General features: G+C 43.9%; 1 protein-coding gene and 1 pseudogene across 1 annotated transcript in view; both read left to right on the top strand.

The window, feature by feature from the left end:
• The window catches only part of SEPHS1 (selenophosphate synthetase 1), a 36,719-nt gene extending 22,118 nt beyond the window's left edge, over nt 1–14,601 (top strand). Inside the window, exons 4-8 of the mRNA XM_032159737.2 lie at nt 60–197; nt 924–1,123; nt 2,378–2,477; nt 8,153–8,365; nt 11,780–14,601. Coding sequence (XP_032015628.2) covers nt 60–197; nt 924–1,123; nt 2,378–2,477; nt 8,153–8,365; nt 11,780–11,994 — 866 coding nt within the window. The 3' untranslated portion in view covers nt 11,995–14,601. The remainder of the gene's footprint in view (nt 1–59; nt 198–923; nt 1,124–2,377; nt 2,478–8,152; nt 8,366–11,779) is intronic.
• Nucleotides 14,602–22,402: 7,801 nt separating this feature from the next.
• Nucleotides 22,403–22,698, top strand: LOC116474684 (ribosomal biogenesis factor-like; annotated as a pseudogene).
• Nucleotides 22,699–23,742: the final 1,044 nt, after the last annotated feature.

The following is a 23,742-nucleotide window of genomic DNA, read 5'->3' on the forward strand; positions in this document are numbered from 1 at the left end:
AAAGAACATCAGCTTTATGGTACAACTGAGTCTGAATTAAAAGACATTTATGTCTTCAGGTCTGGTTTTTGGAAAACAAGTTTCTTGCATAGTCACAGAATTCTATTTTGAGAGTGGATACAAATGGTATAGGTTGCCTGGGGAGCTGGGTGTTGGTATTGAAGTCTGTGGCCCTGGCTTTGTTTTCATCGACTTGGGTGAGTACCTCAGGAGGCCAGCATCGGAGAATGGAATGATTCAGGAGCTCAGCTCCTGAAGCTGCGAAAGGCACAACTCTCAGACCTGCTTCCTGGTAGTGTGGTTGCAAATCTGGTAGATGTTTCATTCGGGGCACCAGTTGTCGTCTTTTAGAGGTGCCTTTTTAGTATTGCCTTCTGTCTCTAAGACAGGGACCACCAAGGCGTCTGGGTGCCAGGCAGGAAACTCACCATCGGTCAGTCTGAGTTTGAGAACCTGGAGGCAGAAATCACCAAGACATTGGACCCACAGATTGCCAGCAAATCCACCAAATCCCCTGGGCCGAAAAATCTATCCTGAGGCTCTAGCATATCAGTGATCATAAAGAAGCACTCTCTGTTTCAGAAGCTTTTGAATGCTATTGGGTCTGTAGTGAAAATTACACACACACTCGTATGTGGTCGAGGGGAAATCTGCGCCTGATGAAACATCTGAAGGCTAAATGTTTCATTCTTTCTAAAAATACATATATTATTTTTGAAATGGGGTCCTTGTTGTGTTGCCCAGGCTGGTCCTGAACTCCTGGGCTCAAATGATCCTCCCACCTTGACCTCTCAAAGTGCTGGGATTACAGAAATGAGCCACTGTGTCCAGCCTGACGGCTGAATGTTTTGTTCCAGCAATAGCCTCAGTAGCAGGTTGCAAGGCTCTGTCCCATGCATGCTGGTATTTGGCTTCAATTTAAGTAAATGCAAAGGCAAATATCTTTTTGACAGATTCCTTCTCTTGTGTTAATAACAATGAGCTCATCTCCTTGGTTAGTTTGACGAGAACGTGCTCTTTTCTTTTCTTCAGGCCAGACAATGCAGTTCCAGGGGACGTGCTGGTGTTGACAAAACCCCTGGGGACACAGGTGGCAGTGGCTGTGCACCAGTGGCTGGATATTGTGAGTAAACCACTGCTGTGATGGGAGGGAGGGGAATGGTACGTTTGCAGGTAATTTTTGTTGGAGGATTCGGGAATTGAGGTGTTTTAGTTTCATATCCAGGGAGTTAATATTAGTCAAGTCCTTAAAGAAATCCTAGGAATCGTTCATATTCTTTAAATAACAGTTTTACATATTTACATATTGAATGCTTGATTGCAGTAGGTAAGCCCCAGCTTGGAGCTTTAAGATTTTTCTGTAAAGAATTTGCTTGGCAGGGGGTTAGCTTTGTTTACTTGGCCCTGAGATAGCTTCGTCTTTCATGTCTTAAACATCACTAAGAAATAATATGGAGGAGAATTTGTGGAAGGCGTAGTGTTTGGGGTATAAATAAAACCAGGGTTATTGACAGTTTAAATTGTTTTATGCAGTTTTTGGTTGTTTTTGTTTGGTAGTTTTGTCTTTTTAAACTGATTAGTAACTCAGAACATTTTGATAAATAATTCTCTTGTGCAGAATGAATCTATCTATAATGAGGATGTATCTTGTGATTCATTTTTCCATTGAGCTGTAATCATACTTTAAGATTGGTTTTCTTCATTGCCATAACAACTCACAAATTAATAAGATTGGGGCATATTCTCACATATCATGGTGCATTTAATTTCTACAGCTATCATCTGAAACTACCAGTCCTGAGAAACAGTTGAAAGAGAATAATCAATAATTGCACGTCTTTCATCAACCTGGTATATCTTAGCTTGATGTAGCAGGGTAGAGAAATTCTCTAAGGCTGCCACTTTCTTTAGCAGTTTTTCCCTCCTCCCCCTGTGATGGGGAGCAGAGCGGAAGGCCATTGTGGGGATGTTGCACAGAGGTGCCTTCCAGCCCCACCTCCCAGGCCTGAGCTAGCAGGGAGCTGGAAGCAGGCGAGGCAGGGAGTGTCAGGGATGGGGGAACCCTTTTCCACTAGCAGGACACTACACTGCATGTACAGCAGTGCCGCCGTGTGTCCCGCTAGGCTACACATACCCAATAAATCATAGCATTTGATTACAGCAATGTGAGATGAGAACAGAAAAGACGCCATGCTGACAGGTCTAATGGACACCTAAAATACTATCCACGGAAAAACCAGAGTTGGAAAATTCAGTTGTCTGAATTAAAGTCCTTAAAAGTTAGAAAAAGTTGCTGTTTTTTTTTTTCAGTTGCTAGAAGTGAAGATTAATCACATTTTCCTCTCTTTCTCTCCCTCACCTACGTTCCTATTATTAGCCTGAGAAATGGAATAAGATTAAACTAGTGGTCACCCAAGAAGATGTAGAGCTGGCCTACCAGGAGGCGATGATGAACATGGCGAGGCTCAACAGGACAGGTATGACAGGCGGGAAGGGCGCTTCGGTCCCAGGGGTCCAAGACAGTAAATATCTTAGGCTTTGCTGGCCACATACAGTCTCAGGGTATGTGGCCAGATTTTTGGCCAGTGACTGCAGACCATCTTCCCCTGGTACCAGGTTGGCGTTCCATAGATCACTGCAGATGGTCCCCAACTTACCGTGCTTTATAGTTAAGAAGGAAGTCCTAACTTCTGACATAGCAGAGGAACTATTTCTAGAAAGCATTTGTGTGGGTTACCTGTGTAAGATTTGGAAGCAAACCATTCAGAATGGAAATTTAGGAAGTTTAATATACTGGAACTATTTCCAGAACATAACCTTGAAAGCCTAGAGGTGCCCCCTCTTCCACCCATCTCCTGCATTCCTGCTTAGGGGTAACCACTGAATTTTGTGTTTATTTTCTTGCATTTGAGAATATTTTTATTGCACAGCCCTTGTGTTCTTAAGCAGTAAATTAGTTTTACATTTTTTTTACTTGTTTTATCCACCATTGTTCCTGAGAGTCTCCTTGTTGTATGTAGCTGTAGTAGATTCCTTTTGACTGCTGTGTTGATTTTTCCACTGGCTTCTCTGCTCTCCTGTTTCACACTGGGTCGACTGCTATGGGCTTCCTCAGCCCAGCCCTCTGATGCACGTGTAAGAGATCAGTACTGGCTCAGCTTTTATAGATAGTGCCAAACTGTCTTCCAAAGTGTTCACCACAGTTTACAATGGCACGCCATGTTTAAAAAGCGTTTTTTAATATGTCTTCTCTTCCCATTTATTTTATACATTTTTTCTACTATAAAAGAATTACATGCTTATTATAGAAAAGTTTTTAGAAAATGGAAAATAGTAGAGAAAAAAGTTGTCCATAATCCCTCCACCCAAAACAGCTCTGGCTAGCATTTTTATGTATTCTTCCAGGACTTTTTTCATGTTTGGCTGGTGGTTTACTATTGTTGTTTTAAAGTAGTGGTTAGTATAACTTTATGTATTTGGAGTGCCTGCTTTTGTTGTTTTGACATGACTAATGTTTCCCATATTATATATCCTAGTAAACCTTTTTTTTTTTTTTTGAGACAGAATCTAACTCTGTCGCCCAGGCTGGAGTGCATTGGTGTGATCTTGGCTCACTGCAACCACCATGTACCAGGTTCAAGCAATTCTGTTGCCTCAGCCTTCCCAGTAGCTGGGACTACAGGCACGCATCACCATGCCCGGCGGGTTTTTGTATTTTTGGTAGAGACGGGGTTTCACTATGTTGGCCAGGCTGGTCTCGAACTCCTGACCTCAGATGGTCCACCCTCCTCGGCCTCCCAAAGTGCTGGGATTACAGGCGTGAGCCACCACCTCCTAGTACACATAATTTTTAATAGCTAGATAATGTTCTACCAAAGAAATGTACCACAATTATCTTTTACCTATTTTTTAACAATTCATTTGGAAATAAAAATTTTCTGTAATTTGTTGTTACTTGCAAGAAAGTTATAGCCAGGCACAGTGGCTCACGCCTATAATCCAGCACTTTGGGAGGCTGAGGCAGGAGGATCACTTGAGTCCAGCAGTTTGAGACCAGCCTAGGCAACATAGTGAGACCCCATCTCGTCTCTTCAAAAAAAAAAAAAAAAAAAAAACTAGCTGTGCCTGGTGCATTCCTGTAGTCTAAGCTGAGGCTGAGGTGGGAGGATTACTTGAGCCCGGGATGTTGAGACTGCAGTGAGTGGTGATCATACCCCTACACTTCAGCCTGGGTGACAGAGTGAGACTGTGTCTCAAAAAAAAAAAAAGGTTATAGATCAGAGGAACAGAATAGAGAATCCAGAGGTAGGTCCATATTATAGTCAACTGATTTTTTTTTTTTTTTTTTTTTTTTTTTTTTGAGATGGAGTTTTGCTCTTTCGCCCAGGCTGAAGTGCAGTGGCAGGATCTTGGCTCACCGCAACCTCTGCCTTCCGATTTCAAGTGATCCTTCTGCCTCAGCCTCCCAAGTAGCTGGGATTATAGGCGCCTGCCACCATGCCTGGCTAATTTTTGTATTTTTAGTAGAGATGGGGTTTCACCATGTTGGCCAGGCTAGTCTTGAACCCCTGACCTTGTGATCCACCTGTCTCGGCCTCCCAAAGTACTGGGATTACAGGCGTGAGCCACTGCACCTGTCCTAGTCAACTGATTTTTGACAAAGGAGTAAAGGCAGTTCATTAGAGAAAAGAGTCTTTTCACCAAATGGTGCTGGAACAAGTGGACATTCATATGAAAAAAATTATTCTGGATGCAGATCTTACACCTTTCATAAAGATTAACTCAAAATGAATGTTTAGTGTGTTTTCACCCTGCTATAAATAGCCAAGACTGGATAATTTATTTATTCATTTATTATTATTATTTTTATTTATTTATTTATTTATTTATTCTTTTGAGACAGAGTCTCGCTGTTTCGCCCAGGCTGGAGTGCAGTGGCGCTATCTCAGCTCACTGCAAGCTCCGCCTTCTGGGTTCACGCCATTCTCCTGCCTCAGCCTCCCAAGTAGCTGGGACTACAGGCGCCCACCACTGCGCCCGGCTAATTTTTTGTATTTTTAGTAGACACAGGGTTTCACCGTGTTAGCCAGGATGGTCTCGATCTCCTGACCTCGTGATCCTCCTGTCTCGGCCTCCCAAAGTGCTGGGATTGCAGGCATGAGCCACTGCGCCCAGCCTATTATTGTTTTTTTTGTAGACGGAGTCTCACTGTGTCACCTAGGCTAGAGTGCAGTGGGGCGATCTCGGGTCACTGCAACCTGTGCCTCCCAGGTTCAAGCGATTCTCCTGCCTCAGCCTCTGGAGTAGCTGGGATTGCAGGGCGTACGCCACCACACCCCACTAATTTTGGTATTTTTAGTGGAGACGGGGTTTCACCATGTTGGTCAGGCTGGTCTTGAACTCCTGACCTTGGCCTCCCAAAGTGCTGGAGTTGCAGGCATGAGCCACCATGCCTGGCTGACTGGGTAATTTATAAAGGAAAGAGGTTTAATTGACTCACAGTTTCACATGGCTGGGGAGGCCTCAGGAAACTTACATTCATGGCAAATGGTGAAGGGGAAACAGGCACCTAGGTTCTTCATGAGGCAGCAGGACAGAGAAGAGCAGGGGAAACTGCCACTTACAAAACCATCAGATCTCATGAGAATTCATTCATCCTGACGAGAACAGCATAAGGGAAACCGCCTCCATGATTCAGTCACCTCCTACCAGGTCCCGCTCTTGACGTGGGGATTACAATTCGAGATGAGATTTAGGTGGGGACACAGAGCCAGACCATATCGATGATTCATAGACCTAAATAAAACACAACAATATAAAACTGGAAGAAAGTAACATCAGAGAAAATTTAGGTGGCTTTGGGTTTGGTGTTGACTTTATAACACCAAAAGCACTATCTATTAAAAAATTGGTAAGTTTGGCTTTATTAATATAAAAGACTTATGCTCCATGAAAAACACTGTTAGGGGGATGAAAAGACAAGCCACAGACTGGGAGAAAAATTTTGCCGAACACATACCTGTTCAAGGTCAGGTATCCAAAATATACAAAGAACTCTTAAAACTCAATAATAAAAAAACAACTCAATTTAAACATGGCCCAAAGACCTTGACAGACACCATGAAAGAAGATACACAGATGGCAAATAAGCATAAAAGGAAACCTTCAGTGTCATACGTCAATAGGGAACTGTAGATTAAAGCAGTGATTGAGATGCCACTACATACCTGTTAGAATGGCTAAAATCCAAAACACTGAGAATAGCCTGGGCAACATGGTGAAACCCCATCTCTACCAAAAAAATACAAAAAATTAGCTGGGCATGGTGGCTTGCGCCTTAGTCCCAGCTACTTGGGAAGCTGAGGTGGGAGGATCCCTTGAGCCCAGGAGGTCGAGGCTGCAGTAAGCTGTAATCGCACCACCTCACTCCAGCCTGGGTGACAAAGCGAGACCCTGTCTCAGAAAAAAAACCAAAAACGCTGATAATACCAACTACTGGCAAGAATGTAGAGAAACAGGAAGGAACTCTCATTCATTACTGGTAGGACTGAAAACTGGCACAGCCACTTTGAAAGTCAGTTTGGCAGTTTCTTATGAAACTAAATATGTTATATGATGCAGCGATTATGCTCCTTGATATTCCCTCAAAAAAGTTGAAAACATTCACACAAAAGCCTGCAGACAAATGTTCATAGCAGCATTATTCATAATTGCCAAAACTTGGAAGCAACCATTTATTTCTTCAGTAGGTGAGTGAATGAATGGATAAACAAAATGTAGTGTATCTGTAGTATGGAATATTATTGAGCAGTAAAAAGAAATGAGCTATCAAGCCATGAAAAGATGCGGAGGAATCTTAAGTGCATATTACTAAGTGAAAGAAGCCAGTCTGAAAAAGCTCCATACAGAAGGATTCCAACTGTATGACATTCTGCAAAACTGTAGAGATGCAGAAAAGATCAGTGGTGGCCAGAGGTTATCGGAGAGGAAGGGGATCAGGTGGAGCACTGAGGATTTTTAGGGCAATGAAAGTTCTCTCTGTGATACTGTAATGTTGGATATGTAGAATTGACAGCAAAGGGTGAACCCTAGTGTCCTCTATGACTTTAGTTAATAGTCATGTATTAGTATTGACTTATCAAATACACTACACTAATGTGGCATGTTAATATAGGCGAAACCTGGGGCGAAGGGTAATGGCAGCTTCCTGTTAATTCCTACTTAATTTCTTTCTAAACCCAAAACTGCTCAAAAAAATAAAGCCTATAAACTTTTTAAAAATTAAATAATAGGTCAGGTGCAGTGGCTCACACTTGTAATCCCAGCGCTTTGGGAGGCTAAGGCAGGACGATTGCCTGAGCCCAAGAGGATGGGGCTGCAGTGAGTTATGATCATGCCACTGCACTCCAGCCAGGGCAATAGAGCAAGACTCTGTCTCTTTTAAAAAAAAAAAAAAAAAAAGGAAATTTAAAAATAAACTTGCACACAATTCACCTTTAGCGGGAGTACCTTGATATTGAGCAAGGCCTTCTTAAAAAGTGCTGGTCTTGGCTGGCTGTGGTGGCTCACGTCTGTAACCCCAGCACTTTGGGAGGCCAGCACGGATCGATCATGAGGTCAGGAGTTCAAGACCAGCCTGGCCAATATGGTGAAACCCTGTCTCTGCTAAAAATACAGAAATTAGCTGGGCGTGGTGGGGCGCACCTGTAGTCCCAGCTATTCAGGAGGCTGAGGCAGCAGAATCACTTGAGCCCTGGAGGCAGAGGTTGCAGTGAGCCGAGATGGTACGACTGCACCCCAGCTTGGATGACAGAGCGAGACTCCATCTCAAAAAAAGAAAAAAGTGCCGGTCTTTGGTTTTAGGATGGTCTTGGCAGGTTTACCTTCCACTGACATCATAATCCTTCTGCATAGTTTTTTTAGTTTACTGGAAAATTACTATTGATTGAAGCTTCTGATAGTTTTCAGGTGGCCCAAACTGAAATAACTTTTGGAATTTCACTATGTCTTTGGTTGATTTTACAACATTGCGTTTTCAATATTCCGATATGTCATCTCCCTGACAAGTAAGGAAGTTGCAGATTAATTGCGGACTAAGATTTTTGAGTTAAGGAAAGGTGTTTTTCCTCAGAGTCGCCCCTCTCTCTCCCAGCTGCAGGACTCATGCACACGTTCAATGCCCACGCCGCCACTGACATCACGGGCTTCGGGATTTTGGGCCATGCGCAGAACCTGGCCAAGCAGCAGAGGAACGAGGTGTCGTTTGTAATTCACAACCTCCCGGTACTGGCCAAGATGGCTGCGGTGAGCAAGGCCTGCGGAAACATGTTCGGCCTTATGCACGGGACCTGCCCGGAGACTTCAGGTACAGGATGCTGGGCGCGTCTGAGGACCAAATAGTGAGGCTAACAGAAGGCTCAGCGAGAGAGCAGCAGCCCCACCCCGAGTGGGCCCCCACTCTGTTCGAGTTCCGTGCTGCCGATCTCGGCCTCCACAGCAGCTGGTGCCTTTCCTCCCGGTGGGTTTGGTCCCCACCATCCTGGGCGGGTCCAGCAGCCTTGCTGAAGTTGAGTGGCCCGTGCTCTTTATGATGCAAGAATATGGTGATGGGGGAAATAAGTCAGCATTCAGTTTTTACTGAAAGCTTCGCATTTGAAATTAACTGCAATACTCCTAGGTTACTTTGAACAGGTGATATTTTTTTCCTTGAAAATTGTCTAACGTGGTTTTAAGAATGACAGAGAAAAAAAGGGGGCCGGGCGTGGTGGCTCTTGCCTGTAATTCTGGCACCTCAGGAGGCTGAGGCAGGCACATCACGTGAGGTCAGGAGTTGAAGACCAGCCTGGCCAACATGGTGAAACCCCATCTCCACTAAAAATACAAAAAAAAGTAGCTGGGCGTGGTGGTACATGCCTTTAATCCCAGCTGCCTGGGAGGCTGAGCCAGGAGAATCGCTTGAACCTGGGAGACAGAGGTTGCAGTGAGCCGAGATTGCGCCACTGCACTCCAGCCTGGGCGACAGAGCAAGATTCTGCCTCAAAAAAAAAAAAAAAAAAGAAAGGAAAGAATGATATAGAATAAAAAAGAATGCAATAGGATATTATGTCTTTAAAGTGCCATTTTTCTTTTTTCTTAGATGTACAATAATTTATTAGAGGAAACATAAATGGAGGATAAATGGAAGATGGAGCAAGCGTAGGTAGAGAGAGCCATCAGACAGCAGTGCAGGTCTGACACCATACGCCCCAGTAATTTGACTACTAGGGAGCTTTTATATCCCTTATCATTTTTCTAAGCTTAAGCTCCTTTTGTTTCCTCATTAATTTGGTGGCCACATCTGTCCGGAACTTGTGGGACGTCCTCCTCTTCATCACGGCAGATACTCCACCATGGCCTGCTGGCCGCCGAGGCCACCACCCACAGGCTTACAGGCTCGCCATTGCTCGTTCCCGCTCCTGCGGCCCCAGCCAGAGGCAGATGGTGCATCCTCCTAAAGTGCCATTTTTCTTTTGCCCCCTTTGTTCCCTTTACCTTGACTGTTTCATCTTTTAAGTCTCCCTATTTTTCCCTTTTTTTTGATTTCTCTTTTTCTATTTCCTTTCCTCTAGAACTCTAGTTTTCTACCCACAAAAGAGTGGAATCACCTTAGGATTTTAAATATACACGTGCCGGCCAGGCCTGGTGGCTCACACCTGTTATTCCAGCACTTTGAGAGGTTGAGGTCAGGAGTTCGAGACCAGCCTGACCCACATGGTGAAACCCTGTCTCTACTAAAAATACCAAAATTAGCGGGATGTAGTGGTGTGTGCCCTGTAATCCCAGCTACTCCAGAGGCTGAGGCAGGAGAATCGCTTGAACCCGGGAGGCACAGGTTGCAGTGAGCCGAGATTGCCCCACTGCACTCCAGCCTGGGCAACAGAGTGAGACTCTGTCTCAAAAAAAAAAAAGAAAAATACGCATGCCTAGACCCAGCCTCCCAAAAATGGTGGGATGCATCTTGGGCAGGCCTGGGCCTCAGCGTCTGTGCAGGCTCCCTGGGAGATTCCGTAGTAGGCCGGAGCAAGGGACCACAGTGTTGAGACCACAAAGCCCTGGTCACATCGACCCGTGCAGTGGCGAGGGGGCTTCAAGACTCCGCCAGGCCTCTCACCACCTTTATAGAGGACCTTCAGCCTCCCGTTTAAAAAACAAACTATTTTCTAGAAGTAAGCTCCAACAGGGTAGGGTTTTTTTCCCCTGCTGGTTCAGGCTCTGTCCAGGACAGTGTCTGCCACATAATTGGGCACTGAATGGAAATTGAATGAATTGATGAATGTTACCAGCCATTTAAATTTGTGTCCTTTCTTCAGAAATAAGAAGTTTTTACTTTTTTTTTTTTTTTTTTATGGTAGAGTTTTGCTCTCGTCGCCCAGGCTGGAGTGCAATGGCGCAATCTCAGCCTACTACAACCTCCGCCTCCCTGGTTCAAGCGATTCTCTTGCCTCAGCCTTCGGAGTAGCTGAGATTACAGGAGTGTGCTACCATGCCCAGCTAAGTTAGAGATGGGGTTTTACCATGTTGGCCAGGCTGGTCTCGAACTAACTCCTGATCTCAGATGATCCACCCGCCTCGGCCTCCCAAAGTGCTGGGATTACACGCGTGAGCCACCGTGCCTGGCCACGAGGGTTTTACATTTTGTAGAAGTAGACTACAGTTTTTCCTCATCATCTTATTTCTACTTAGACCATCCTGGCTAACATGGTGAAACCCCGTCTCTACTAAAAGTACAAAAAATTAGCCAGGCGTGGTGGTGGGCACCTGTAGTCCCAGCTACTTGGGAGGCTGAAGCAGGAGAATGGCGTGAACCCAGGAGGTGGAGCTTGCATCGAGCCAAGATCGTGCCACTGCACTTCAGCCTGGGAGACAGAGCGAGACGCCGTCTCAAAAAAAAAAAAAAAGAAAAAAATTTTCTGGCCTAGTTACCAGAAAGAGCAACAAAGGTTTATTTTAATGTATTTTACACTGTTTGTCTTTTGGATATAATGACAGAGTCAAGACTGGAACCTAGATACTTTGGGGCATACACTGTTTCATGAGTCTTCAATTTTCTAAAAATACAAAAAAGCATTCTCGGTAAAATGAGAGAGTCGATGTAGAGAATCAAAAGTTCCCTTTTGTTTGTCAATATTTGTTTCGGTGTAGCTTGGAAAAAATAGCTACCACATGGGTTATTGAAGCCCCAAACACCTTACCCCTACACAGTGTTATGTGGTTCACAAATAGGTCATTTTCACAGTTGAAAGTTGGAGTGTATATGTGTGTGTGTTAGGAGTTTACTAGCAATTGCTTAATTAGAGCATAGAACAGGCCTCTTAGGCTGGGAATGGTGGTTCATTCCTGTAATCTCAGCACTTTGGGAGGGCAAGGCAGGTGGATTGTGTGAGTCCAGGAGTTTTAGACCAGCCTGGACAACACAGTGAAACCTTGTCTCTACAAAACATGAGCCAGGTGTGGTGGTGCACACTTGTAATCCCAGCTACTGGGAAAGCTGAAGTGGAAGGGTCACCTGAGCCAGGACATTGAGGCTGCAGTGAGCTGTGATTGTACCACTGCACTCCAGCTTGGGCCACAGAGTGAGACCCTGTCTCAAAAAAAAAAGCTGCTTAGTTGAATGGGAAGAGCTACTAGCATATAGGTGGCAGCAAGTTGTTGATGGAGGTTGGATCTCTGCAGAAGCAGCAGAGGCAGAGAAGCTGCTGTCATGTCAACACTAACAGTCATTCTTGTTTTCTTTTGCCAGGCGGCCTTCTGATCTGTTTACCACGTGAGCAAGCAGCTCGGTTCTGTGCAGAGATAAAGTCCCCCAAATATGGTGAAGGCCACCAAGCATGGATTATTGGGATTGTAGAGAAGGGCAACCGCACAGCGAGAATCATAGACAAACCCCGGATCATCGAGGTTGCACCACAAGTGGCCACTCAAAACGTGAATCCCACACCCGGGGCCACCTCTTAATCTAGACAGAAATAGCTGTTTGGTTTTGTTTTTAAATAGATCTATTTCCCTTATCACTTCAATTAAAGACTATAAACAACAAAAATCTCATTGTGTCTACACATCGGGGTGACCTTAGGTCGGTTTGTAAGTGGATACAATTAATAAAACAAAATCCATTGCCTTTTTTTCCTGTTACATTAACTGAAGATGCACCTAATCTTGAGGCAGCTTCTGAGTTGAGAATTATATTGTTATCCAATACTGTTGATTCATTTTGAATCTTTAGACACTTAGCTCTTGCCGCATAGGCTCTTTTTAAAGGTGCTCTCACATAGCACAGACATTACCAGTCGTCGTGTCAAATAGCGGTCGGTGTCTTCATTTTATGTATATTTATCATAAGTCTGATTTTTTTTTTTAAGCGTCTTGAATGGTTTTCTGGAGAGACAGCATTGGTAAGTGGCACATGACGGTATCCCAGTCCTAAGAGGGTTGCATGATTCCTTTGAGTGTTTGATTTGAAAAGCCTAGTCTTGTCTCTCAAGAGCATTTCAGACCCAGAACATTCTCCAGTAGTGCATTCAGTTTAACACAGCAAGTGCTTCACTGCATGGAACACACTTTGAAGACAAAAAAGAAATCTTATTTCTTTTTTTGTAGCCTTCCTGATATTTACAGTAATACCATTAACTGTTTTATCAATAGCAAAAAAGGATACTTTTTGCAATGTAATTAGATGTTCTATAGTGCTGCAAGGAATTGCCTTCCGAATGGAGGTTCATGTATAATACTCATTTACAATTCAATATATAATTACGCAAATAATTTTTAAATATAATCAATAATAAAGACTGTTCTGTGGATGGTAGTGTTTAATACATTTTATATTTTGTATAGTGATTTCAGGCCTTTTGTTAAAATCAGCAGCTATTTAGCCTAATTCTTAGCATTATTTTGTCCTTTGCGCCAGTACTTTTTTGTGCACGGTTTTTGTGATCTGTGTTAAAAACCTGCATTGCCAACATTGCAGCTCGAACTTAAACTTGTTATTCAAATAAATATTTAATTTTTTAAATTGCTCTTGTATAATCAGATGCCCCTTTTAGTATTATTTTAGAAGCGTTGGGAGGGTTTTGCCTAAAGTACAATTTATCGGGAAAAACTAGATTTTAGTTTTATAAAACTTTTAAGTCTTTCATGGGACCTATATTTTCTTGAATTAAATTTTGTAGTTCTAGAATAAATAGGCAATCTAAAAAGGTGTTCTCTGTGTTTCGTAAAGTGGAGGCTTCCTTATATTTTAACCTACTAAGCAATGAGGAGGGATTCCTGTCATTAAGCACAAGGGCATTGGATCCTCAAGTGCCCATCTTCATGAGAGAAAAAGCAGCACATCCTGCACGGTTCTGGTGCTTCCTGCTCACAGGCACCAAAGCCACACATGTAAACTGACTTCTTGCCAAAGGAAATGACCCCTGGGAAGATCAAGCTCCTGGAAGAGGCTTGAACTCGGACGCGCCCTTCTCCAGGAACCAGCGGGCAGGGCAGCCTTCATGCATGTGTAACTGGACCTCCAGCCATAAGCATGGTGTGCAGTATGGAAGAGCCTGCTACGGAACTGAAATTGATTGGACATTTTATAGGAATTGATACAGATGTTGGTCCTCAAAAGCTACAAACCAGTGGTCTGCAAAATAAAGTGTGTTGGAAACCTCTGAGTAAGATAAACCTACTGTTGAGCTTTTTTTTTTTTTTTTTTTTTAATGATGACTGAATCTGAACTTCAGTGTAGCCTGTGCTCTGAGAGCTGGTGTTTTCCTCAGTGGCAGGCCTATTGAGAGGAGGGAGCTAAGTGGAGTATGTACTCAAGGAAATAATCTTTGTGAAGATTGATATTTATAAAGAGAAAATGTTGGGTACTTAGAGGTCCGTGTAAGTCTTATGATCCCAAGAGGAAGAATTTGTATTTAAAGCAGTGTTGGCTGGGCATGGTGGCTCACACCTGTAATATCAGCATTTTGGGAGGCCGAGGTGGGCAGATGACCAGAGGTCCAGAGTTCAAGACCAGCCTGGCCAACATGGTGAAACCCTGTCTTTACTAAAAATACAAAAATTAGCTGGGTTTGGTGGCGCACGCCTGTATTCCCAGCTACTGGGTAGGCTGAGGCACGAGAATCGCTTGAACCCGGGAGATAGAGGTTGCAGTGAGCAACCTGCAATCACACCACTGCACTCCAGCTTGGGCGACAGAGACTCAGTCTCAAAAAACAAACTCAAGCTCTTTTGAGACTCAGTCTCAACAAGCAAACAAAAAACAGTATTGCGTAGTGGCCCAGATCCACCTGTGTTAGAATCACCTGGGGCGGCGGGGGGGGGGGTTAGAAGGCAACATTCCTGCCCTTGATTTTCCAGATTCACAGAATCAGAATTTCTGGGGTGTGGGACTTTGGGAATGTGTTAAATAAGGACCCCATGGGGCTATGGCCAAAAAAGTTTCAGAACCATGGGTTCAGCACACCAACGTGGCACATGTATACATATGTAACAAACCTGCACGTTGTGCACATGTACCCTAAAACTTAAAAGTATAATAATAATAATAATAACTGATCTCAAAAGGAATGTTGCAGAGGAAGGCAGGGAAAGTAAGAGGACCTGGTTTTGCACCTTTTTTTTTTTTTTTTTTTTTTTTTTTGAGGGAGAGTCTCACTCTGTCAGCCAGGCTGGAGTGCAGTGGTACGATCTCAGCTCACTGCAACCTCTGCTTCCCAGGTTCCAGTGATTCTCCCACCTCAGCCTCCCGAGTAGCTGGGATTACAGGTGCATGCCACCAAGCCTGACTAATTTTTGTATTTTCAGTAGAGACAGGGTTTTGCCATGTTGGTCTCGAACTGAGCTCAAACCATCTGCCTGCCTTGGCCTCCCAAAGTGCTGGGATCACAGGTGTGAGCCACCATGCCCAGCGTTTTGCAACATATTTTGCAGGAATTTTTTCCTCGAACATTCTCTTAGTGACCATTCTGACCAAATCTTGACCATTCTGTTTACTTCCCACATCTGAGCTATGGCCCAGCAAGGCAGCGGAAAGACCTGTGTTTTGAAAGCTCCATGAAGACTCAAATGATTGTCATTGAATATTGGAGTTCTTGTCAAAATCTATGTAGAACATTTTAAAAGTCAGTGGTCAGGCCAGACATGGTGGCTCATGTCTATAATCCTAGCACTTTGGGAAGCTGAGACAGGAGGATCACTTGAGCACAGGAGTTCGAGATCAGCCTAAGCAACATAGTGAGACCTCGTCTCTACAAAAAATAAAATTTAAAAAGTCAGTGAACAGTAAGTAGTCGATTTGACTTTCTGGTAGCACTTTAAAACTTCACACTGAAGTGTATTTATCTTGGTATACTGATTTGTTTTCTGTAAATCATATAGTACAGTTGCATCCAAAAATACAGTCTGTTAGAATGCATAGAATTAGTGAATACAACCTGAGGCAGCTGGATCATGGTGGAGTCAGTCATTCAGGCACTAGGAATAATCTGAAGGAATATTGAAGCTGCTTATTTGCACAGGCTGTGTTGAGGTATTTATTATGTTTCAGTCCAAGAAAAATTGAAATATTGTATAAGCAATATGTACTTTTTGGCTCCGTCTTTAAAAATAGTAGATTATAGTCTTCCAAGTTCTGCATGCTTTATAATGAATAAATGTGTTTCAAATTGTTCTGTTTATAGATGAATGAGCCAGCCATTTTCAGTCTGAATTTAGCATTCCTTTAAAAGAGTTATATCTGAGTTCTCAACCTTAGTTTTAATTGTATAGAGACCAGAATAGCTATACTGTGCTGCACTTTATTTTTAGGTAATAGAGCAAGCGTAGACATCGACGCTTCAGATACCAGTTGTGTCTGTGTGTGTGTTTTTGTGTATATTTGTGTGTGTGTATATATCCTTGAGTTGCTCACTTCCACACCCAGCCCACACTGTTCCTCTAGCTTAGGCAGTGGTTGCATAGACAACATAATTTACTTTGAACAGTAATTTGTAAATTTTTCTCCATAATCCACATATGAATTATAGTCATTAAATATGCCAGTGGGCACAGTACCAATCACCAATGTCCTGTTAAAAGTGAAGCCTGGGAATATCCTATCATCTATGCTTAAATCTCTGTGTCTTGAATGAGGATGGGAGTGGATGGATTACAGGAGGTCTTCAGTAAAGCAGTAGGTAAGACAGGATGCTCCTATAGGCATCTAGACAGGCTCTGGAATTGCCTGGAATCCAAGCCTGCTGCCAACGCCAAATGCTTTGATTTGTCTGTGAATTCAGGGTAAGGAAGGTGCTGTAAGGTTCCCTATGTTTCACAGTCTTTAAATATGACATCCAGCACTGAACACACAGTTGATGCTTTCCATGGTTTTTGTCCTTTCTAAGTCCTGTTGCTTTCAGAGGGAGTTTTATGCTTAGGAGAAACTGCATGTAATGAAGCCTATCAAAGCTTCATAGAAAGAAACAGAAAAGGCCACACACGGTGGCTCACACCTGTAATCCCAGCACTTTAGGAGGCCGAGGTGGGCGGATCACCTGAGGTCAGGAGTTTGAGACTAGCCTCAACATGGAGAAACCCCGTCTCTGCTAAAAAAAAATATATATATATATATATACAAAATTAGCCGGGCGTGGTGGTGCATGCCTGTAATCCCAGCTACTCAGGAGGCTGAGGCAGGAGAATTGCTTGAACCTGGGAGGCAGAGGTTGCGCTGAGCTGAGATCGCACCACTGCACTCCAGCCTGGGCAACAAGAGTGAAACTCTGTCTCAAAAAAAAAAAAGAAAGAAACAGAAAACTCACTCTATTAGTGATCTGATTGCAGAAAAGCCAGTGTGTTTTCTACTATTATATTTTTAGAACAAGCATAGGCCCCTAGAAAATTATAAGGGCCTGGCCGGGCACAGTGGCTCATGCCTGTCATCCCAGCACTTTGGGAGGCCTAGGCTGGCAGATCACGAGGTCAGGAGTTCGAGACCAACCTTACCAACATGGTGAAACCCTGTCTCTACTAAAAATACAAAAATTATCCAGGTGTGGTGGTGTGCACCTGTAATCCCAGCTACTCAGGAGGCTGGGGCAGGAGAATCGCTTGAACCCAGGAGCCGGAGGTTGGAGAGAATCGCGATTGTGCGCATCCACCGCCTCCTGGGTGACAGAGTGAGATTTTGTCTAAAAAAAAAAAAAAAGAAAAAAAAAGGAAAAGGGAAAAAAAAAGAGGCTGGGCGCGGTGGCTCACGCTTGTAATCCGAGCACTTTGGGAGGCCACGGCGGCGGATCACAAGGTCAGGAAATCAAGACCACTGTGAAACCCCGTCTTTACTAAAAATGCAAAAAATTAGCCGGGTGTTGTGGCGGGTGCCTGTAGTCTCAGGTACTCGGGAGGCTGAGGCAGGAGAATGGCGTCAACCTGGGAGGCGGAGCTTGCAGTGAGTCGAGATCGCACCACTGCACTCCAGCCTGGGCGACAGAGCGAGAATCCATCTCAAAAAAAATAAATAAATAAATAAAAATAAAAGAAAATTTTAATGGCCTATAAAATGTTAACATTGATCATTACCCAGTATCCAGTCCTATATGTTGCTTAATTCCTTTTTTTTTTTTTTAGGCGGAGTCTCTGTCACCCAGGCTGGAGTGCAGTGGCATGATCTTGGCTCACTACAACCTCTGCCTCCCAGGTTCAAGCGATTCTCCCGCCTCAGCCTCCCAAGTAGCTGGGATTACAGGCACCTCCCACCATGCCCGGCTAATTTTTGAATTTTAAGTAGAGACGGGGTTTCACCATGTTGGGCAGGCTGATCTCGAACTCCTGACCTCAAGTGATGGGGGTCACTCAGCCTCCCAAAGTGCCAGGATTACAGGCATGAGCCACTGCACCCGGCTGGCATATCTCTTTCTTACTACATTACTACGTTTCCACATTTTCAGGACTCATGATTGCAGTGGGCTCACCCAGATAATACAGGATAATCCCCCATCAAAGTCCTTAACGTTAATCACATTTGGAAAATCCCTTTTGCCAGGTAAGGTAACAGCCACAGATTCCAAGGATTAGGGCGTGAACATCTTCGGGGAGGACCGTTATTCTCCCCACCACAAGGCCGTATACCCACGGGGTATCTTCTTCACCAGGGGAGAGTTTTTTGCAGCCATGAAGCAAAGCTGTTGCCTCAAACATGGTATTTTTAAAATCAGTGAACAACAATTGCTTACACAGCCATACCAAGCAGGGGCCAGCAGAGTGGAAGTTCTGTTCACCACTAGCTATGAAGCTTTGTGCACAAAGCAAACATGGGCCACTAGACAGGCTGTGGCAGAATCGACTTTTCTTTTCTTTTCTTTCCTTTTTTTGTTTTTGAGACCGAGTCTTGCTCTTGTCACCCAAGCTGGAGTGCAGTAGCACGATCTCAGCTCACTGCAACCTCTGCCTCCAGAGCTCAAGAGATTCTCCTGCCTCAGCCTCCCCAGTAGCTGAGATTACAGGTACCCACCACCACATCCTGCTAATGTTTGTATTTTTAGTAGAGATGGGGTTTCACCATGTCGGCCAGGCTGGTCTCAAACTCCTGACCCCAGGTGATTTGCCCCCCTCGGCCTCCCCAAGTGTTGGCATTACAGGCATGAGACACCATGCCCGGCTGGAATCGACTTTTCTTTCTTTTTTTTTTTTCTTTGAGATGCGGTTTTGCTCTTGTTGATGAGGCTGGAGTGCAATGGCGCGATCTCAGCTCACTGCAACCTCCGCCTCCTGGGTTCAAGCAATTCTCATGCCTCGGCCTCCAGAGTAGCTGGGATTACAGGCTTGCGCCATCACGTCCAGCTAATTTTGTATTTTTAGTAGAGACGGGGTTTCTCCACGTTGGTCAGGCTGGTCTCGAACTCCCGGCCTCAGGTGATCTGCCCACCTTGGCCTCCCAAAGTACTGGGATTACAGGCGTGAGTCATCGCACCCAGCTGGAATTGACTTTTCTTTTCTTTTTATTTATTTATTTATTTTCTGAGACAGAGTCTCACTCTGTCACCCAGGCTGGAGTGCAGTGGCGCAATCTCGGCTCACTGCAAACTCTGCCTCCCAGGTTCAAGTGATTCTCCTACCTCAGCCGCCTGAGTAGCTGGGATTACAGGTGCGCGCCACTAGGTCCGGCTAATTTTTGTATTTTCAGTTGAGATGGGGTTTCACCATGTTGGTCAGGCTGGTCTCAAACTCCTGACCTCATGATCTGCCTGCCTCGGCCTCCCAAAGTGCTGGGATTACAGGCGTGAGCCACCGTGCCCGGCGGAATTGACTTTTTATCGTGCAAGGATAACCTAGCAGTTTCTGACCAATGTTTTAGAGAGCATCCTATCCCAAATACTTGCATTATACAACAGCAGAGAAATTCTGTACATGATTCATCTTCTAAGTGTCTTCCTCTATAGGAGTGGTCCCCAACCTTTTTGGCACAAGGGACTGGTTTTGTGGAAGACAATTTTTCCACAGACTGGGGCACACTGCCAGGGGAAGGTTTCAGTATGATTCAAGCACATTACATTTATTTTGTACTTTATTTCTACTGTTATTACATTGTAATATGTAATGAAACAACTACAACCCACCATAATGTAGAATCAGTGGGAGCCCTGAGCTTGTTTTCCTGCCACTAGACAATCCCATCTGGGGGTGATGGGAGACAGTGATGGATCATCACGCATTAGATTCTCATAAGAAGCAGACAACCTAGATCCCTCATGTGCAGTTCACAACAGAGTTCTCGCTCCTATGAGAATCTAATGCCACTGCTGATCTGACAGAAGGCAGAGCTCAGGTGGGAATGCTTGCTCACCCCATCCTGTGTGGCTCAGTTCTTAACAGGGCACAGACTGGTAAAGGTCCCCGGCCTGGGAGCTGGGGACCCCTGCTCTGTAGTATTTCTGAGTCACCAGCTTCCAGAGTCTCATTATTTTACCCTTTCACTTGAGTCCCAGTTTTCAGTGGGTTGGGCACTGCCTTGCTGTAGTCTCTTGAATTCTGTCGGGGCCACCTTTACTGTGACTGCCTTCTGCTGACACCCTCAGAGGATGCAGGTCTAAGGTGACAGCATCACAAAACGGACTTGCGGATCTCTCAATCGTTGCTGGAGAATCATTGAGAAGTAAACTTTCATTTGGTTGAGGCATTAACATTTCAGGGTTTACTTATTACTACAGCATAGCTTAACCTACCCTAAGATAGAAATCAACAGGCAATTCACAAATACACAAATGACCAACGTAGAGCTCAAAACTTGTTCAATCTCACTAGACAGGCAAATTTAAACAATATGAAGTCTTCTTATATTTTGCCTACCTAATTGGCAAGGATTTAAAAAGGATAAGGTGGCCGGGTGCGGTGGCTCACGCCTGTAATCCTAGCACTTTGGAAGGACGAGGCGGGTGGATCACCTGAGGTCGGGAGTTGGAGAGCAGTCTGACCAACATGGAGAAACCCCGTCTCTACTAAAAATACAAAATTAGCCGGGCATGGTGGTGCATGCCTGTAATCCCAGCTACTCAGGGGGCTGAGGCAGGAAAATGGCTTGAACCCAGGAGGCGGAGGTTGCGGTGAGCCAATATCGCGCCATTGCACTCCAGCCTGGACAACAAGAGCAAAACTCCGTCTCAAAAAAAATTAAAAAAAAAAAGGGCAAGGCCCAGGTTTTATCAATGCTCAATGCTCATTGATAACAGCATTTTGAGACTTGTTTGGCAATATTAAAGTGTTTAATAGCCTTTGACTAGCAACCCTATGTCAATAATTTCTCCTAAGGAAATATCCATGGGACTACCCAACACTGAAAATCAGCATATTCATAACATTATTTACAATTGTAAGCAAAAAACAAAGAAAGGAAAAGAAAACATAAACTTACATATAGTAATAGGACATTGGTTCAATGAGTATAGGAAAATCTACAGGCTAGAATGCTATGAAGTCATCAAAAATCAGGTCTTAGGCCAGGCGCAGTGACTCACACCTGTAACACCAGCACTTTGGGAGGCTGAGGCGGGTGGATCACCTGAGGTCAGGAGTTCGAGACCAGCCTGGCCAACATGGCGAAACTCCATCTCTACTAATAATACAAAAATTAACCAGGTGTAGTGGTGCACACCTGTAATCCCAACTAATCAGGAGGCTGAGGCACAAGAATCGCTTGAACCCCAGAGGCAGAGGTTGCAGTGAGCTCAGACCGTGCCACTGCCCTCCAACCTGGGTGACAGAATGAAACCGTGTCTCAAAAAAAAAAAAAAATCAGGTCTTATGGCATTTAAAATAATACGGAAATATTCACAATGTAATAATGAGTTTTGAAAAACAACTCTATATGCAGTAAGATTCCAATTTATGTATTTATGTTTGTATGTAAGTATGTTTTTATTGAGACAGTCTCATTCTGTCACCCAGGCTGGAGTGCAGTGGCATGATCATGGCTTACTGCAGCTTTGACCTTCCAGGCTCAAGAGATCTTCCCACCTCAGCTTCCTGAGTGGCTATGACTACAGGCACACCACCACGCCTGGGCTAATTAAAAAAAAAATCATTGTAAAAATGCGGGTCTTACTTTGTTTCCCAGGCTAGTCTTGAAATCCTGGGCTCAAGTGATCGTCCCACTCTGGCCTCCCAAAGTGTTGGGATTACAGGTATGAGCCACGACACCCAGTCGTTTTTGTTGTTGCTGTTGTTTGTTTGGTTTTGAGACAAGGTCTCACTCTATCACCCAGGCTGGAGTGCAGTGATGCAATCTCGGCTCACTGCAACCTTTGCCTCCCAGGCTCAAACCATTCTCCTGTCTCAGCCTCCAGAGTAACTGGGACTACAGGTGCACACCACCATGTCCTGCTAATTTTTGGCTTTTTGTTTTTTGTTTTTTTTTTTTTTTTGAGACGGAGTCTCGCTCTGTCACCCAGGGTGGAGTGCAGTGGCGCAATCTCTGCTCACTGAAAGCTCCACCTCCTGGGTTCATGCCATTCTCCTGCCTCAGCCTCCCGAGTGGCTGGGACTACAGGCGCCCGCCAACATGCCCTGCTAATTTTTTGTATTTTTAGTAGAGATGGGGTTTCGCCATGTTAGCCAGGATGGTCTCGATCTCCTGACTTCAAGTGATCCACCCGCCTCGGCCTCCCAAAGTGCTGTGATTACAGGCGTGAGCCACCATGCCCAGCCCACACCCAGCAGTTTTTTAAATGTTTCTTTCTGAGACTCTGTCTCAAAAAAAAATTATCCGTAATTCTACCTCAAAAGTCACGTTTTTGGAGCTATGTATTCATGGTAAAATGTCTATGCTGTAATCTAAGGTGAAAAAAAGATGCGGTGTCACCTGGAGCTTAAGAAGCTGTACACAAGTATTGAGTTCCTGACAATGACCAAGAACAAATTAACAGGGCGGAAATCCAGGAATGATTTCGCATAGCTAGCCAAAAAAGCTTTAAGGCTAAAAACAGAGCAAAACCAATTACCACTACTCTTAAGAAGATAAACATTATGAAAGATGAAAAAGTTAGCAGAGTAAACAAAGCTTTTGTAAGTGTACAAGAGGAACTTCCACGTTTCTCAAAAGGCCTTTCTCTTGAACTTCTGCAGAAAGAACTGATTCCTCAGCAGCGTCATGAAAGCAAACCAGTTAATGCTGATGAAGCTACAAAATTAATGGCTTAGTCGTAATACAGTGGTGATGCATCTAATTCTCCACAAAGACCAATAAATTAAGTGTTTTATACCAAAAAAAGATACAATGTAGTCTATTCAGTGTATTCAGTGTGACACCAACTTTGAAAAAATATATACATATGTATGTATGTACATGTATAAGATGTATATTTTTCAACTAAATGTGAATGGGAAAAAATACATTGAATTGTAACAATGGTTTTCTTGCGAAGAGCAGCCACATGAGTTAATTTTAGAGATTTTTTTCCCTGTATTTTTTCTTCTTCCTTCTTTCCTTCCTTCCTCCCTTCCTTTCTTTCTTTCTTTCTTTCCTGTTTCTTTCTTTCTTTCCTGTTTCTTTCTTTCTTTCCTTCCTTTCTTTTCTTTCTTTCTTTCTTCTTTCTTTCTTTCTTTCTTTCTTTCTTTCTTTCTTTCTTTCTTTCTTCTTTCTTTCTTTCTTTCCTTCTTTCTTTCTTCTTTCTTTCTTTCTTCTTTTCTTTCTTGACGGAGTTTTGCCCTTGTTGCCCAGGCTGGAGTGCAGTGGCACTATCTCGGCTCACTGCAACTTCCACCTTCCGAGTTCAAGCAATTCTCCCTGCCTCAGCCTCCCAAGTAGCTGGGATTACAGGCATGTGCCACCACGCCCGGCTAATTTTGTATTTTTAGGAGAGATGGGGTTTCTCCATGTTGGTCAGGCTGGTCTTGAACTCTTAACCTCAGGTGATCTGCCCGCCTCGGCCTCCCAAAGAGATTACAGGCACAAGCCACCGCTCCTGGACTATATTAAATGTTTTATACAAAAAAAGGTGCAATGTAGTGTTTTCAGTGTGATATTAACTTTGAAAAAATATATACATATATATGTATATACCTGTATAAAATGTATATATTTCAACTAAATGTGAATGGAAAAAAATAGATTGAATTTTAACAATGGTTTTCTTGCAAAGAGCAGCCACAAGAGTGAATTTTAGGGGTTTTTTCCCTATATTTTTTCAAATATTCTACAATATATGTGTATTATTATTGATCACTAAACATTGGGTCATTTAA

Source organism: Hylobates moloch, unplaced genomic scaffold, assembly GCF_009828535.3.
Source record: "Hylobates moloch isolate HMO894 unplaced genomic scaffold, HMol_V3 SCAFFOLD_2, whole genome shotgun sequence".
Classification (NCBI taxonomy): Eukaryota; Metazoa; Chordata; class Mammalia; order Primates; family Hylobatidae; genus Hylobates; species Hylobates moloch.